This window comes from Elephas maximus, chromosome 19 (genome assembly GCF_024166365.1).
Source record: "Elephas maximus indicus isolate mEleMax1 chromosome 19, mEleMax1 primary haplotype, whole genome shotgun sequence".
In the NCBI taxonomy this organism is placed as follows: Eukaryota; Metazoa; Chordata; class Mammalia; order Proboscidea; family Elephantidae; genus Elephas; species Elephas maximus.
The window spans coordinates 11,006,440-11,025,853 of NC_064837.1; the positions used below are offsets into that span (position 1 = coordinate 11,006,440).

The following is a 19,414-nucleotide window of genomic DNA, read 5'->3' on the forward strand; positions in this document are numbered from 1 at the left end:
GAGAGGGGCAACAGAAAATACAGAGGGAATTGTTGAAGATTTGTTGGCAGAAAACCTCCCTGATATTGTGAAAGATGAGAAGATATCTATACAAGAAGCTCGTGGAACTCCACATAAGGTAGGTGTTAAAAGAAAGTCACCAAGAAACATTATAATCAAACTTGCCAAAACCAAAGATAAAGAGAGAATTTTAAGAGCGGCTAGGGACAAACGAAAAGTCACTTATAAAGGGGAGTCAATAAGAATAAGCTTGGACTACTCGGCAGAAACCAAGCAGGCAAGAAGGCAATGGGATGACTTATAAAAAGAACTGAAGGAAAAAAACTGCCAGCAAAGAATCTTATATCCAGCAAAACTGTCTCTCAAATATAAAGGTGAAATTAGGACGTTCCCGGATAAACAGAAGTTTAGGAAATTCGTAAAAACCAAACCAAAACTACAAGAAATACTAAGGGAAGTTCTTCGGTTAGAAAATCAATAATATCAGGCAACAATCCAAGAATAGAGCACTAGACAGAGCAATCAGAAGTCAACCCAGACAGGGAAATCACAAAAATAAATCACGATTAAAAAAATACTCAAGACAGCGGAGCCAAGATGGTGGACTAGGCAGACGCTACCTCGGATCCCTCTTACAACAAAGACACGGAAAAACAAGTGAATCGATCACATACATAACAATCTACGAACCCTGAACAACAAACACAGATTTAGAGACGGAGAACGAACTAATACGGGGAAGCAGCGATTGTTTCCAGAGCCTGGAGCCAGCGTACCAGTCAGGTACGGCACAAGCACAGAGACCTGCTCCACCCCCCTGAACTAACCCCGAGAGGGAGACCAGCCGGTTCCACTGGCGGCGTGGGACGCAGCCGGTAGAAGTCCCCGGGAGGCAGTGACTGGTCTTGGAGCAGGAAGAGCAGCGTCCCAGCCGGGGAACCGTCTCGCCGGGATTTGGACTGGACGCAGCGGATTTTCTGGAAAAACTAGTTTCCCAGTGATGGCTCGGAGACAACAATCCATATCAAGCCACTTAAAGAAGCAGACAATGACATCTTCTCCAACCCCCCAAACAAAAGAATCAAACTCTTTCCCAAATGAAGATACAATCCTGGAATTATCAGATACAGAATATAAAAAACTAATTTACAGAATGCTTAAAGATATCACAAATGAAATTAGGATAACTGCAGAAAAAGCCAAGGAACACACCGATAAAACTGTTGAAGAACCCAAAAAGATTATTCAAGAACATAGTGGAAAAATTAATAAGTTGCAAGAATCCATAGAGAGACAGCATGTAGAAATCCAAAAGATTAACAATAAAATTACAGAATTAGACAACGCAATAGGAAGTCAGAGGAGCAGACTCGAGCAATTAGAATGCAGACTGGGACATCTGGAGGACCAGGGAATCAACACCAACATAGCTGAAAAAAAATCAGATAAAAGAATTAAAAAAAATGAAGAAACCCTAAGAATTATGTGGGACTCTATCAAGAAGGATAACCTGCGGGTGACTGGAGTCCCAGAACAGGGAAGGGGGACAGAAAACACAGAGAAAATAGTTGAAGAACTCCTGACGGAAAACTTCCCTGACATCATGAAAGACGAAAGGATATCTATCCAAGATGCTCATCGAACCCCATTTAAGATTGATACAAAAAGAAAAACACCAAGACATATTATCATCAAACTCACCAAAACTAAAGATAAACAGAAAATTTTAAAAGCAGCCAGGGAGAAAAGAAAGGTTTCCTTCAAGGGAGAATCAATAAGAATAAGTTCAGACTACTCAGCAGAAACCATGCAGGCAAGAAGGGAATGGGACAACATATACAGAACACTGAAGGAGAAAAACTGCCAGCCAAGGATCATATATCCAGCAAAACTCTCTCTGAAATATGAAGGCGAAATTAAGATATTTACAGACAAACACAAGTTTAGAGAATTTGCAAAAACCAAACCAAAGCTACAAGAAACACTAAAGGATATTGTTTGGTCAGAGAACCAATAATATCAGATATCAGCACAACACAAGGTCACAAAACAGAACGTCCTGATATCAACTCAAATAGGGAAATCACAAAAACAAACAAATTAAGATTAATTAAAAAAAAAATACACATAACAGGGAATCATGGAAGTCAACAGGTAAAAGATCGCAATAATCAAAAAGAGGGACTAAATACAGGAGGCATTGAACTGCCATATGGAGAGTGATACAAGGCGATATAAAACAATACAAGTTAGGTTTTTACTTAGAAAAATAGGGGTAAATAATAAGGTAACCACAAAAAGGTATAACAACTCTATAACTCAAGACAAAAGCCAAGAAAAAGTAACGACTCAACTAACATAAAGTCAAACACTACGAAAATGAGGATCTCACAATTTACTAAGAAAAACGCCTCAGCACAAAAAAGTATGCAGAAAAATGAAATTGTCAACAACACACATAAAAAGGCATCAAAATGACAGCACTAAAAACTTATTTATCTATAATTACCCTGAATGTAAATGGACTAAATGCACCAATAAAGAGACAGAGAGTCACAGACTGGATAAAGAAACACGATCCATCTATATGCTGCCTACAAGAGACACACCTTAGACTTAGAGACACAAACAAACTAAAACTCAAAAGATGGAAAAAAGTATATCAAGCAAACAATAAGCAAAAAAGGAGTAGCAATATTAATTTCTGACACAATAGACTTTAGACTTAAACCCACCACAAAGGATAAAGAAGGACACTATATAATGATAAAAGGGACAATTGATCAGGAAGACATAACCATATTAAATATTTATGCACCCAATGACAGGGCTGCAAGATACATAAATCAAATTTTAACAGAATTGAAAAGTGAGATAGATACCTCCACAATTATAGTAGGACACTTCAACACACCACTTTCGGAGAAGGACAGGACATCCACTAAGAAGCTCAATAGAGACACGGAAGATCTAATTACAACAATCAACCAACTTGACCTCATTGACTTATACAGAACTCTCCACCCAACTGCTGCAAAATATACTTTTTTTTCTAGCGCACATGGAACATTCTCTAGAATAGACCACATATTAGGTCATAAAACAAACCTTTGCAGAGTCCAAAACATCGAAATATTACAAAGCATCTTCTCAGATCACAAGGCAATAAAACTAGAGATCAATAACAGAAAAACTAGGGAAAAGAAATCAAATACTTGGAAAATGAACAATACCCTCCTGAAAAAAGACTGGGCTATAGAAGACATCAAGGAGGGAATAAGGAAATTCATAGAAAGCAACGAGAATGAAAATACTTCCTATCAAAACCTCTGGGACACAGCAAAAGCAGTGCTCAGAGGCCAATTTATATAGATAAATGCACACATACAAAAAGAAGAAAGAGCCAAAATCAGAGAACTGTCCCTACAACTTGAACAAACAGAAACTGAGCAACAAAAGAATCCATCAGGCACCAGAAGAAAACAAATAATAAAAATTAGAGCTGAACTAAATGAATTAGAGAACAGAAAAACAATTGAAAGAATTAACAAAGCCAAAAGCTGGTTCTTTGAAAAAATTAACAAAATTGATAAACCATTGGCTAGACTGACTAAAGAAATACAGGAAACAAATAACCCAAATAAGAAACGAGAAGGACCACATCACAACAGAACCAAATGAAATTAAAAGAATCATTTCAGATTATTATGAAAAATTGTACTCTAACAAATTTGAAAACCTAGAAGAAATGGATGAATTCCTGGAAAAACACTACCTACCTAAACTAACACATTCAGAAGTAGAACAACTAAATAGACCCATAACAAAAAAAGAGATTGAAACGGTAATCAAAAAACTCCCAACAAAAAAAAGCCCTGGCCTGGACGGCTTCACTGCAGAGTTCTACCAAACTTTCAGAGAAGAGTTAACACCACTACTTCTGAAGGTATTCCAAAGCATAGAAAATGACGGAATACTACCCAACTCATTCTATGAAGCCACCATCTCCCTGATACCAAAACCAGGTAAAGACATTACAAAAAAAGAAAATTATAGACCTATATCCCTCATGAACATTGATGCAAAAATCCTCAACAAAATTCTAGCCAATAGAATCCAACAACACATCAAAAAAATAATTCACCCTGATCAAGTGGGATTTATACCAGGTATGCAAGGCTGGTTTAATATCAGAAAAACCATTAATGTAATCCACCACATAAATAAAACAAAAGACAAAAACCACATGATCTTATCAATTGATGCAGAAAAGGCATTTGACAAAGTCCATCACCCATTTATGATAAAAACTCTTACCAAAATAGGAATTGAAGGAAAATTCCTCAACATAATAAAGGGCATCTATGCAAAGCCAACAGCCAATATCACTCTAAATGGAGAGAACCTGAAAGCACTTCCCTTGAGAACGGGAACCAGACAAGGATGCCCTTTATCACCGCTCTTATTCAACATCGTGCTAGAAGTCCTAGCCAGGGCAATTAGGCTAGACAAAGAAATAAAAGGTATCCGGATTGGCAAGGAAGAAGTAAAGTTATCACTATTTGCAGATGACATGATTATATACACAGAAAACCCTAAGGAATCCTCCAGAAAACTACTGAAACTAATAGAAGAGTTTGGCAGAGTCTCAGGTTATAAAATAAACATACAAAAATCACTTGGATTCCTCTACATCAACAAAAAGAACACCGAAGAGGAAATAACCAAATCAATACCATTCACAGTAGCCCCCAAGAAGATAAGATACTTAGGAATAAATCTTACCAAGGATGTAAAAGACCTATACAAAGAAAACTACAAAGCTCTACTACAAGAAATTCAAAAGGACATACTTAAGTGTAAAAACATACCTTGCTCATGGATAGGAAGACTTAACATAGTAAAAATGTCTATTCTACCAAAAGCCATCTATACATTTAACGCACTTCCGATCCAAATTCCAATGTCATATTTTAAGGGGATAGAGAAACAAATCACCAATTTCATATGGAAGGGAAAGAAGCCCCGGATAAGCAAAGCACTACTGAAAAAGAAGAAGAAAGTGGGAGGCCTCACTTTACCTGACTTCAGAACCAGTAGTCAAAACAGCCTGGTACTGGTACAACAACAGGCACATAGACCAATGGAACAGAATTGAGAACCCAGACATAGATCCATCCACGTATGAGCAGCTGATATTTGACAAAGGACCAGTGTCAATTAATTGGGGAAAAGATAGCCTTTTTAACAAATGGTGCTGGCATAACTGGATATCCATTTGCAAAAAAATGAAACAGGACCCATACCTCACACCATGCACAAAAACTAACTCCAAGTGGATCAAAGACCTAAACATAAAGACTAAAACGATAAAGATCATGGAAGAAAAAACTGGGACAACCCTAGGAGCCCTAATACAAGGTATAAACAGAATACAAAATATTACCAAAAATGATGAAGAGAAACCCGATAACTGGGAGCTCCTAAAAATCAAACACCTATGCTCATCTAAAGACTTCACCAAAAGAGTAAAAAGACCACCTACAGATTGGGAAAGAATTTTCAGCTATGACATCTCAGACCAGCGCCTGATCTCTAAAATCTACATGATTCTGTCAAAACTCAACCACAAAAAGACAAACAACCCAATCAAGAAGTGGGCAAAGGATATGAACACACACTTCACTAAAGAAGATATTCAGGCAGCCAACAGATACATGAGAAAATGCTCTCGATCATTAGCTATTAGAGAAATGCAAATTAAAACTACGATGAGATTCCATCTCACACCAGCAAGACTGGCATTAATCCAAAAAACACAAAATAATAAATGTTGGAGAGGCTGCGGAGAGATTGGAACTCTCATACACTGCTGGTGGGAATGTAAAATGGTACAACCACTTTGGAAATCTATCTGGCGTTATCTTAAACAGTTAGAAATAGAACTACCATACAACCCAGAAATCCCACTCCTGGGAATATACCCTAGAGATACAAGAGCCTTCATACAAACTGATACATGCACACCCATGTTTATTGCAGCTCTGTTTACAATAGCAAAAAGTTGGAAGCAACCAAGGTGTCCATCAACGGATGAATGGGTAAATAAATTGTGGTATATTCACACAATGGAATACTATGCATCGATAAAGAACAGTGACGAATCTCTGAAACATTTCATAACATGGAGGAACCTGGAAGGCATTATGCTGAGCGAAATTAGTCAGAGGCAAAAGGACAAATATTGTATAAGACCACTATTATAAGATCTTGAGAAACAGCAAACCTGAGAAGAACACATACTTCTGTGGTTACGAGGGGGGGAGGGAGGGAGGGTGGGAGAGGGTTTTTTTATTGATTAATCAGTAGATAAGAACTGCTTTAGGTGAAGGGAAAGACAACACTCAATACATGGAAGGTCAGCTCAATTGGACTGGACCAAAAGCAGAGAAGTTTCCGGGATAAAATGAATGCTTCAAAGGTCAGCGGAGCAAGTGTGGGGGTCTGGGGAACATGGTTTGCGGGGACTTCTAAGTCAATTGGCAAAATAATTCTATTATGAAATCATTCTGCATCCCACTTTGAAATGTGGCGTCTGGGGTCTTAAATGCTAACAAGCAGCCATCTAAGATGCATCAATTGGTCTCAACCCACCTGGAGCAAAGGAAAATGAAGAACACCAAGGCCACACGACAACTAAGAGCCCAACAGACAGAAAGGGCCACATGAACCAGAGACTTACATCATCCTGAGACCAGAAGAACTAGTTGGTGCCTGGCCACAATCGATGACTGCCCTGACAGGGAGCACAGCAGAGGACCCCTGAGGGAGCAGGAGATCAGTGGGATACAGACCCCAAATTCTCATAAAAAGACCAAACTTAATGGTCTGACTGAGACTAGAGGAATCCCGGCGGCCATGCTCCCCAGACCTTCTGTTGGTCCAGGACAGGAACCATCCCCGAAGACAACTCATCAGACATGAAAGGGACTGGTCAGCGGGTGGGAGAGAGACGCTGATGAAGAGTGAGCTAATTATATCAGGTGGACACTTGAGATTGTGTTGGCAACTCTTGTCTGGAGGGGGGATGGGAGGATAGAGAGAGAGGGAAGCCAGCAAAAAAAAAGAAAAAAAAAATACTCAAAACGGAAACAGTGATGTTATTATGTAAAAGACAACATTAAAACAATAAAGAGGGACTAAGAAATGTAGTCATAGATATTCCATATGGAGAGGAAGACAAAGTGATACAAAGAAATAAAAGTTAGGTTTAAATTTAGAAAAATAGGGGTAAATAATAAGGTAACCACAAAGGAGACAAACTATCCTACACATCAAAATAAAATACAAGACAAAAATAGAGACTTAGCAGAAACAAAATCAACAACAACAAATACGAGGAAACGACAATATATAATCTACTCAGCACATAAAATTAAGTGGGAAAAAGAAACTGTCAACAACACACAAAAAAAGACATCAAAATGATAGCACTAAATTCAAACCAATCCATAATTACACTGCATGTATAAAGACTAAATGCACCAACAAACAGACAGAGAGTGGCAGAATGGATTAAAAAACAAGATCCATCTCTATCTTGCCTACAAGAGACACACCTTAGACTTGGAGACACAAACAAACTAAAGCTCAAAGGATAGAAAAAAATATATCAAGCAAACGACAATCAAAAAAGAGGAGGAGTGGCAATATGAATTTCTGACAAAATAGACTTCAAAGTTAAATCCATCACTAAGGATAAGGAAGCACACAATATAATGATTAAATGGACAATATACCAAAAAGATATAACACCATATTAAATATTTATGCACCCAATGACAGGGCTGTAAGATACATAAAACAAACTCTATCAGCGTTGAAAAGTGAGATAGACAGCTCCACAATAATAGTAGGAGCCTTCAACATGCCACTTTCAGTGAAAGACAGGACATCCAGAAAGAAGCTCAATAAAGACACGGGAGATCCAAATGCCACAATAAACCAACTTGACCTCACAGACATATACAGAACACTCCACCCAACAGCAGCCAAGTATACTTTCTTTTCTAGTGCACATGGAACATTCTCTAGAACAGACCACACGTTAGGTCATAAAGCAATCCTTAGCAGAATCCAAAACACTGAAATATTACAAAGCATCTTCTCTGACTATAAGGCCACGAAAATGGAAATCAATAACAAGAAAAGCAGGGAAAAGAAATCAAACACTTTGAAACTGAACAATACCCTCCTCAAAAAAGACTGGATTATGGAAGACATTAAGGATGGAATAAAGAAATTCATAGAATCCAATGAGAATGAAAACACTTCCTATCAGAATCTTTGGGACACTGAGAAAGCAGCGCTCAGAGGTCAATTTATATCAATAAATGCACACATCCAAAATGAAGAAAGGGCCAAAACCAAAGAATTATCCCTACAACTTGAACAAATAGAAAGAGAGCAACAAAAGAAACCCTCGGGCACCAGAACAAAACAAATAATAAAAATTAGAGCTGAACTAAATGAAATAGAAAACAGAAAAACCATCTGAAGAATTAACAAGACCAAAAGCTGGCTCTTTCAAAAAATCAGCAAAACTGATAAACCATTCGTCAAACTGACAAAAGAAAAACAGGAGAGGAAGCACATAACCCGAATAGGAAATGAGGTGGGTGATATTACAACAGACCCAACTGAAATTAAAAGAATTATATCAGATTACTATGAAAAATTGTACTCTAACAAATTTGAAAACCTAGAAGAAATGGATGAATTCCTAGAAACACACTAGCTTCCTAAACGAACACAAACAGAGGTAGAACAACTAAATAGACTCAAAACAAAAGAAGAGATTGAAAAGGTAATCATAAAAAAAAACTCCCAACAAAAAAAAGTTCCAGCCCGGAGGGCTTCACTGCAGAGTTCTACCAAACTTTCAGGGAAGACAACACCACTACTACTAAAGGTATTTCAGAGCATAGCAAAGGATGGAATAGTCCCAAACTCATGCTATGAAGCCACCATATCCCTGATACCAAAACCAGGTAAAGACATCACAAAAAAAGAAAATTATAGACCTATAACCTTCATGAACTTAGATGCAAAAATCCTCAACAAAATTCTAGCCAATAGAATTCAACAACATATCGAAAAAATAATTCACCATGACCAAGTGGGATTCATGCCAGGTATGCAGGGATGGTTCAACATTAGAAAAACAATTAATGTAATACATCATATAAATAAAATAAAAGACAAGAAAGGCATTTCACAATGTTCAACACCCATTCATGATAAAAATTCTCAGCAAAATAGGAATAGAAGGAAAATTCCTCAACATAATAAAGGGCACTTATGCAAAGCCAATAGCCAACATCATCCTAAATGGAGACAGCCTGAAACATTCCCCTTGAGATCAGGAACCAGACAAGGATGCCCTTTATCACCACTCTTATTCAACATTGTGCTGGAGGTCCTAGCCAGAGCAATTAGGCTAGATAAAGAAATAAAGGGCATCCAGATTGGTAAGAAAGAAGTATCTCTATTTGCAGATGACATGGTCTTATACACAGAAAACCCTAAAGAATCCTCGAGAAAACTACTGAAACTAATAGTTCAGCAGAGTATCGGGATACAAGATAAACATACAAAAATCAGTTATATTCCTCTACACCAACAAAAAGAATATCGAAGAGGAAACCACCAAATCTATACCATTTACACTAGCCCCCAAGAAGATAAAATACTTAGGAATAAATCATACCAGAGATGTAAAAGACCTACACAAAGAAAACTACAAAACACTTCTGCAAGAAAACAAGAGACCTACGTAAGTGGAAAAACATACCTTGCTCATGGATGGGAAGACTTAACATTATAAAAATGTCTATTCTACCAAAAGCCATCTATACATTTAATGCAATTATGATCCAAATTCCAACGACATTTTTTAATGAGATGGTAAAACAAATCACCAACTTCATATGGAAGGGAAAGAGGCCCCGGATAAGTAAGGCATTCCTGAAAAGGAAGAACAAAGTGGGAGGCCTCACTCTACCTGATTTTATAAGAGCCTATTATACCGCCACAGTAGCCAGCACAGCCTGGTACTGGTACAACAGATACATAGACCAAGGGAACAGAATTGAGAATCCAGACATAAATCCACCTACATATGAGCAGTTGATCTTTGACAAAGGCCCCAAAGCAGTTAAATGGGGAAAAGGCACTCTTTTTAACAAATGGTGCTGGCATAACTGGATATACATCTCCAGAAAAATGAAACAAGACCCATACTTCACACCATGCAAAAAACAAACTCAAAATGGATCAAAGGCCTAAATATAAAATCTAAAACGATAAAGATCATGGAAGAAAAAATAGGGACAACGTTAGGAGCCCTAATACATGGCATAAACAGTATACAAAACATTTTTAAGAATGCAGAAGAAAAACTAGATAACTGGGATCTCCTAAAAATCAAACACCTATGCTCATCCAAAGACTTCACCAAGAGTAAAAAGATTACCTACAGACTGGGTAAAAGTTTTTAGCATGACATTTCCGATCAGTGCCTGATCTCTAAAATCTACATGATACTGCAAAAACTCAACTACAAAAAGACAAATAACCCAGTTAAAAAAATGGGCAACAGATATGAACAGACACGTCACTAAAGAAGACATTCAGGTAGCTAACAGATACATGAGGAAATGCTCTCGATCATTAGCCATTAGAAAAATGCAAATCAAAACTACAATGAGATTCCAAAGCCCTGGAATGGTAGATTGGAAAGTGGCATAGTGAGCACTTTCAGGAGACTGATGTGGGAGATTGCATTATTGCCAGGACAGTAGAAAGCAACACACATTCAAAGTGCCGCAGTCCGCCACAGTCTTTGAGCCAGGCACCGCTGTTTCTGACTCTGCCAGTCAAGAGGATTGGTTGCTATGCAATGAGCATGCTGCCCTTGTTTTCTAAGAGGTAGATTAAGTTCCTAGCAGGGCCTTAACCTGTAATTTTTCCTGTTTCAGGTACTCTTGTGGTTCACCCACATTTTAAAAAATCGAGTCCATTAGGGTTTCTCTTCATTGGCCATGACCGTACTGGGCAGAAGAGGTTCAAAGCCCTGGTTCAAATCCACCAGCCATTCCACTGGAGAAAGACGTGACAGTCTGCTTCTGTAAAGATTAACCCATTGCCGTCAAGTCAATTCTGACTCATAGTGACCCTAAAGGACAGAGTAGAACTGCTCCATAGGGTTGCCAAGGAATGTCTGGTGGATTCGAACTGCCAACCTTTTGATTAGCGGCCAAGCTCTTAACCACTCTACCACCAGGGCTCCTAGGAAACCCTATGGGGCAGTTCTACTCTGACATACAGGCTTGCTATGAGCTGGAATTGACTCAACGGCACACAACTATATGTGTATATGTATATATATGTATCTGTATGTATACATGCATATGTGTGTATGTAGGTTTATATGTCTGTGTGTGTTATGTATGTACACAGTCCTGGGGTGGCAAATGATTAATTCTGTCAGGTGCTAGCAGAAAGGGCCTGGCTGTAATCTACTCCTGAAAACTCAGCCGTGGAAATCCCTATGGAGCACAGTTGTCTCTCACGCATGAGGTCACCATGAATCAGAGTTGAATCCATGGCAACTGATGGGGTACACATCTCCATGTAGCAAAGTTATTTGGGGGAAAACTTAACAGCATGCCCATAGTAACCAAAAAAAACCGAACCCAGTGCCGTCGAGTCGATTCCGACTCATAGCGACCCTATAGGACAGAGTAGAACTGCTCCACAGAGTTTCCAAGGAGCGCCTGGCGGATTCCAGCTGCCGACCCTTTGGTTAGCAGCCGTATCACTTAACCACGACGCCACCAGGGTTTCCATGCTCATACTAGGTGACTCTAAAACTTATGTTTGAAGAAACACTGATGGGGAAAGAAAACAAATGATCCTGTTAAAAAAAATACAAAGAGTGCAAAAATATGTATTTGGGATTGTTTTATACATATTTATAGAAAGAAAGATAAAAGACCAGAAAATAGATGCCAAAATATTAACAAATGGTTATCAGAGGATGGGATCATGGGTGATTGTTTTTATTTGTACGTTCCTTTTTTTTTTTTTTGTTACAGTGAATGTTGTTTTTTATTGGTCTTTTTCCAGTTATAACAGTACCTGGCAACATTTCCCAGGATTTTTTTTTTTTTTTTAAATAACTTAACCTATTTATTCCTACTGAAGACATTCCATAGACAGTCTATTGAAATGTGACTACAACTGTATTAGAGCTGAATACTAATTTTGGAGGGATGACCAGCAATATTTGGTATTTCTGTCCTATAGGGTCGCTATGAGTCGGAATCGACTCGATGGCATTGGTGTTTTGGTTTATCCTGCAACATGGTACGACTCTATCATGTGTTATTTTCTCTCCCAAAGACAAAATTTTTTATATATTTCTTATTAAAATTATTCCTAATTATTTCATATTTCTGAACTTTTATGAATGGAATCTAATTTTTATGTATTCCAAATAGCTATTGCTTCTGATGTCTTATCTGGTATCTAACCCCGTCAGTGACAGCAATAATTATAAAATATGGATTTCTATAACTATTTAGCAATTTTCTTTCTGTTTAATGCTTTTTAGGCTATTTACATGTCAAGTCTTACTGTTTTGTCCAGAATTTCCAAAGCACAAGACTGATGAAGAAAGCGTCATTGTTCTTCCAAAAATGCTTCTAGTACCTCTTGAGGAATACTTCTGGCTGCAGGTCTGAAAGTGATCCTCACTGCACATAAGCCGAGATAAACTCCAGATGGCTGAAATCCCTAATATAACCACAGAGAGACTAGAAGTACACAAAATAGAAACTTTATCCAAAGGTTTGCTATAAATAAGTCTGAAACTGCCGATATCGGGGTAGGAGGAGGAGGGAGACAATTTGGGGAAATTATTTACGGCAAATACAACAAGGGATGAGAACTCAGAAAAACAAGTAAAAAGGACATCATGACCCAGGCAGAATGCATCGATAAATGACACCAACAGGAAGTTCCCAAAAGCAAACTTTCCAAGCAAACAGGAAAAAATCCTCTACTTTTCTCCTAATCAAAGAGATAAAATGTTATATTTTCTTTTCTTTGATAAATTAATAAAAAAGAAGAATATTCCAATGCCCAGGAAAAGACATATCATTCTGAAACTTGACATAATTTTTTTTGGAAAGAAGTTTATCAATATGAGTCCTAAAAATGACTATATCCAATAAAGGTGATACAAAAAGTAAAAAAATACTTAAAACTGTGGTGGCGATTACACGTATAGGTAATACACATTTGTCAAACCTCACTGAATTCTACAATTACAATGGGTTCATTTTACTGTTTATAATTTATACCTCGACAAAGTTGAACTAATAAATAAAAAGGAAGTAATAAAGTAGTCATACCTCTGCTTTCACCATGAACGCTATCTCTAGGAATTAAGCTTACGAAAATAATCAGAGCTGAGGGCCATGATCTCACTGCAGCATGAGAACTGGAAAATTGATAGTATGTAAATGTCTCCATAATGAATTAGTTAATTCTGATTAATTTAGTGAAATATTATACAAATATTAAGTTTTAAAGGATATTTTTAATGACCAGGAATAAAGTCTCAAGGAAAGACTTAAATGAAAAAGGCAGAACAAAACCTAGAATTCCAATGGTTTGCATATGCTTATAACATCAATGTGTTCACAATGGTTATCTCTAGATGGAATCACAGGTCTTTCTTTTTTTTTCACATTTAGTACTCTCAGACTCTTAGAATACACATATTCAATTACATCATCAGGAAAGCCAGGCACTACAGACAATAACGAGGACAGGAGTTCCTTTCCGTATTTATTCATCTGCTGTTAAAACAAATTGTCGTCGTAGGTGGCTCCGGAAGGGAGAGCACGGAAAACCCACTCCTTAACTTACTCTGGGATGCAGGCCCCTCCTCAGTTTCCTTCCTTCCTTTGTCTGAAGCTAACAATCTGTCTTAAAGACCAACTCCTTAATATGTGCTATCAGACCTTATACAACCTGTCCCATTGGCTTTCACGGATTCACGTCTCCTAGCCTCCCTAAGGGGCTCTTAGCTGACCCTTCGTTCTCTAAAATTCAACTCACTGGCCCTCCAGCTATAACCCATTGCCTACAAGTCGATTCCAACTCATATTGACCCTATAGGGCAGAGCAGAACTGCCCCATAGTGCTTCCAAGGAGCCCCTGGTAGATTCCAGCTGCCAAACTTTTGGTTAGCAGCTGAGTTCCAAACCGCTGCACCACCAGGGCTCCCCCCCGGCCATAGTGCCATGTGTTTTCCCTTTCCAGCATTGTCACCGTGTGCCTGTGTGATCATTTAATTAATATTCATCTCTCCCACGAGGAGTCCTGGTGGCACAGTGCTTAAGTGCTTGGATGCTAACCAAAAGGTTGGAAGTTCAAACCCACCAGCCACTCTGCAGGAGAAAGATGTGGCAGTCTGCTTCCGTAAGGACTTACAGCCTTGGAAACACTATGGGGCAGTTCTACTCTGTCCTATAGGGTCGCTATGAAGTCAAAATGGACTCTAAGGCAATGGGTTTTGGGTGTGGTGTCTCTCCCACTACATCGTAAATTCCCGGAGAGCAGCCCCAGGATCTGGTTTTCTACTTATCACTCATCAGTATTCCATGCTCTGGGCACAGTGTCTGGACACCCCATAAATATTTGTTGAATGAAATTAATGTTTCCTCATCTGTAAAATATGAAGAACCCACCCAGATTTCAATAGGAAAGGTTTTTAAAAACCTGGATTGTGGAATCCTCCAGGACTGGCTACTCCAAAGCCCCAGGAAACTCCAGGTTAGGTCACCCTCATTAACATGTTAACTACTAAAAAAAAAAAAGGTTAACTACTAAGTTACACTTAATTCCCCAAGGTTTGAAGGGAGCTTCCAGGCCTCAGGGACTTGAGAGCAGAAGATAAGAAACCCTGGTGAGTCACCAAGGGTCATAACCTGGAACTTTTTTTTCAAGGTACTCCAGCCTCTCCCATCAAGGCAGTAATTGGATGGGACTGCATCTGGCAAGAAAAAAGCAACACAAGGAATACCTCCCTCCCTCCTCCAGGTTTCTGCAGGTGAGAAAGTATATTCATAGTGACAATAACAAACACTTCCTGTGGACCAGGCACTGTTCTAAGTGCTGTACATATACAACTCATTCATTATGACCCAATTTTGCAGATGAGGAAAGTTGAGGCCTGGCCAAGTTTAGTAACTTCCTCAAGATCACAAAGCTAAGGAGGGCTCTAGGATTCCAGCTATAACCACTATACTGTCTCTCGCACTAAAAAAATAAAATAAAATGTTATCCAAAAGAGGCATTAATGACATTTGCTTGATGATCCACTGACTACTCAGAACACTACTTCGCTAAAGACATAGGAGAGAGGAAGGTGGGGGCTGGCCTCCTTCTGGGTCACAAGGGCTGCTTTCTCAGGCTGAAACTCAAGAGCCCTAATGCCTGTGGAATGAACACTGACAGGTTCCCCCCTCCCCCAAAGAGCAACAAGCACTGGTCTGTGGGCAGCTTCTGCTCTCTGCCCGGGCTGTGGTTTTCCAGCAGGAAGCCAGCCATGGGCATCCATTATCATGAACTCTACTCCAAACAGACCCAAACGCTGTGTTTTACCCTGGGTGACGTAGTACAATTCACAAAGCCTCCTCCCTGCAGCATCCGCAGCAGGTCGACGTGATCCTGGGGTCACTGGATGCAACCCCATGCTAACACATAGTAGGGCATCAGGCCAAAGGATGTCATCTCCAAAATGGCGCACCACTGCCTCTCCTGGGCACTCAATACAGTGCCTGGCCCACAGTGGGTTCTCAGCTTCCACTGGACTTAGAATAAAATTCGAACTCCTTACCATCGCCTCCATGACCGTACTGGCTCCAGCCACCCTCACCTCCCTCCTTATCCCCCTTAGCTCCAGAGACAGGAGTTTTCTTTCCTGCTTCCAGTACTCAGCTTTCCTGGCCTGTACTGTTGCCTCTCCTGGATTACTCCCTGATCTTGGCCTGGCTCCGTGCTTCTCATCACTAGGGTCTCAACCCACCTCCTTCCTCCCAGGCCTTCCATGAACGACTCCCCGCTCCCCACCCCTGCAGACCGGAAGCTCCGTCACTAGCATTACAACACTGTCTGGCCCATAGGCCTTCGACGCTTCAACAAATCTATTTGTTAGATAAACTCAGAGCCCCCTCTCGGACCTCCCCACCGCGCCGCCGCTCAAAATACCTGGGAGAAATTAATTCACAAAGAAAATACAGGCAAGTGACAAAACATCAAACTAACTCAAGACAAAGGCGGTAAGCGAGGCTGAGCTGGTCCTTGCCATCTGAAGAAGGCCCAAGAAAACCCTTCCCTGAACATGCACTTCTCAAAAAGCGAAACCAGAAGGGCCGGCTCGGGGCTGTGGCCGCACGCTGCCTACCTTGAACTCGGCGGAAAGTTGGGGCGTGTATTCGCGCGTCCAGAGCGCGCGCACCAGCGCCGCCAGCTGCTCGGTGACCTCGGCGCGGCCCGGCGCTGCCCGGTAGCGTCCCAGCGCCAGGAACTCGGCCAGCAGGTCGGTGTTGCTGAGGCACTGCACCACGGCGTTCATGAAACAGGTGTTGCCGTGGTTCTTCAGCCCCTGCGCGCCTGGGGGCCGCGCCCCGTCGCCAGCGGGGAGCTGGGGCTGGGGTCTGGGCTGGCGCTCCTCCCCGGGGCTCCCGGGCGCGGACGGAGCCGGGACCCGGGCGTGGGCAAAGCCCCCTTCGCCTTCGCCGTTGCAGGATCCGGGCCGGAGCGGCGAAGCCCCCGGGCGGGCGCGGCTGCCCAGAGCCAGCAGGAAGCGGCTGAGCAGGCGGCGTAGGGAGCTGCGGCGGCGGGGCAGGGGCGGCCCCTGTGCGCTCGCATCCCCCGGGCCGGCCAGTTCCGCTCCCGGGTCGGGGTCCATGGCTCCCGCCGGCGCGGCTCCCCGCGCAGAGCCCACGGGCCCGAAGCGGGCGAGCGGCTAACAAGCTCTTACAGACTCGGAGAGGGGCCGGGGCGCCGGCTACCTGCGGGCCAGGTGTGCGGGAGCGGGCGGGGGTGGAGCTAAGGGCAGGGCTGCTCCGCCCCTCGGGGAATCCGGCCCCAAGGCCAGCCCCGGGCTGTGCCCGGCCACCCTACTGCGAGTCGCTGCTGTCACGGTCCCAACCCTTCCTTACCTCTGAGAAGCCAACGAACCTGGGTTTAACCTCTGCCTCGGTTTCTCCGCCACCATAAACGGGGGGGGGAAAAAAAAAAAACCAAACCCGTTGCCGTGGAGCCGACTACGACTCAGAGATCCTATAGGACAGAGTACAACTGCTCCATAGGGTTTCCAAGGAGCGGTTGGTGGATTCGAACTGCAGACCTTTTGCTTAGCAGCCAGCTCTTAACCACTGCGCCTCCAGGGCTCCTCCCCTACCACGGAAGAATGATAAACTTGAAAGCCCCTAGTAAATCGCAAAGCCAGGGCTATTTGTAGGCTTCTTGAAATTACGTCCAGGTGAATGAAGGAAAAGGGGAGATGGCCTTAAAAGGGCGGCCTCAGGAGCAGTGAGAGAGGTGCACAGCTGCGAAGGGTGGGGAACGTTTCAGCGACTGCTAGTTCCTCCGCAGACTCAGGTGTGTGCGGGCACGCTGCCCCCTTGGAAAAGAGCCTTCGCTCTGCCGCGCCCTCCTGGGATCAGACCTGGGAACCGCGTGTTACCCACTGAAGAATCACCCGGGTGGCTGTGGTTTGTTTTTGGAAGTACAGACCAAATCACTCATTGTCCCTAAAACTTCCAAGTGAGACTTGATCGTCCTCGTTCTAATTGGTGGAGAAACGGGCTCAGGGAGGTTTAACTTAGCGTGCAGGAGCTCAGCTCCCGGCTGAGCACGAAAGCGGAACTGGAGCCCGGTGCTGCGAACTGCCCCGCGCAGGCCCTTCCCACAACCTCGGTATTAGCTCACCAGGAAGTTTTCCGGCTCTCAGGCGCGCCCCCTACGCGCTTTCCTGTTCACTCCTTAACACGAAATCCTTGCTGAGTCGTCATCGTATCAGAATGAGTTTGGCCTTGCCCGGCCCTTGATTCCCTGGGTAACTCCGGGGCCTCTGCTCACATCATCCTCTGTCAGGTTTATAATTAATCAGGCAAGGTCTTGCAAAATGAATTTCTCATCACTTTTTCGCTTAAAAAGAGATCACCAGGATGCATATTACATCAACGCCCTGAAATGTTGCTTGTTATTTAATAAGCGAGCATCCTTTATTAAATATCCTTCTTGGTATTTCAAATAGGATAGCGGCAGTTTTCCTGATGCAAAAAAAAAGAAGTACTCGTTGAAGAATATTCTTAGAACAAAAGATTGTGAGTGGAGTCCTGAGGTGTTTCTGGAAAACTGCCTTCATTTACCCTGTCTGGAAAAAAACGGTCCCTTCCATCACCTCTCTGGTAGTAAGCATGGAAGAAAGATTTTATGACCGTCCCCAACAAAACATCTCTGAAATTCCATCTTTGGTAGTCACCCCAAGATTCCTAACTGTCATAGATTGAATTGTGTCCCCCTAAAATTGTGTCAGCTTGGCTAGGCCATGATTCCCAGTATTGTGTGGTTGTCTTTCATTTTGTAACCTGATGGAGTTATCCTCTGTGTTGTGAATCCTAATCTCTGCCTGTGGTAAGCGAGGCATGATTAGGTTGTGTTAAAGAGCATTAGGGTGGGATGCAACACCCTTACTCAGGTCACAGCCCTGATGGGATGTAAGAGGAGTTTCCTTGGGGTGTGGCCTGCATCACTTTATTTTACAAGAGATAAAAGGAGAAAAAGGTGAGCAGTGAGTTGGGGAGCTCATAGCACCAAGAAAGAGGTGTCTGGAGCTAAGCGTGTCCTTTGGACCTGGGGTCTCTGTGCTGAGAAGCTCCTAGACCAGGGGAAGGTTGATGACAAGGACTTTCCCCCAGAACTGACATAGACAGAAAGAATTCCCCAGGAGCTGGCATCCTGAATTCAGACTTCTAGCCTCCTAGATTGTCAGAGAATAAATTTGTTTGTTAAATCCATCCACCTGTGGTATTTCTGTTATAGCAACAACCAGAGAACTAAGACAATAACAAACACATTTAACTTGCCAACACAGAATAATTCACATTTCAGTCTATACTCTGTGCCAGGAATTCCACTGCTGCTTTTAACACATTATTGTTGTTCTTGTTTTTGTTAGTTACCATTTAGTTAGCTCCTGACTCATGCTGACCTTGTGTGTAACAGAATGAAACATTGCCCAGTCCTGCAGTCTTTGTGACCACTGGCA

General features: G+C 41.7%; 1 protein-coding gene across 23 annotated transcripts in view; it reads right to left on the reverse strand.

Moving 5' to 3' along the window:
* Positions 1-17,946, reverse strand: part of USP43 (ubiquitin specific peptidase 43) — a 191,584-nt gene extending 173,638 nt beyond the window's left edge. For 20 of the 23 annotated variants that reach the window (XR_007514248.1, XR_007514246.1, XR_007514250.1 and 17 more), the window contains exon 1: positions 16,541-17,946. Coding sequence is in view for 3 of the 23 variants with exons in the window: in XM_049861512.1 (XP_049717469.1) it covers positions 16,541-17,047 (507 nt within the window). In the remaining 20 variants the exon portion in view is untranslated. Of the gene's footprint in view, positions 1-12,699; positions 13,148-16,401; positions 16,521-16,540 lie in introns of those variants that run through there. The other 3 variants (XM_049861515.1, XM_049861518.1, XM_049861516.1) reach the window with 3 other exon arrangements.
* Positions 17,947-19,414: the final 1,468 nt, after the last annotated feature.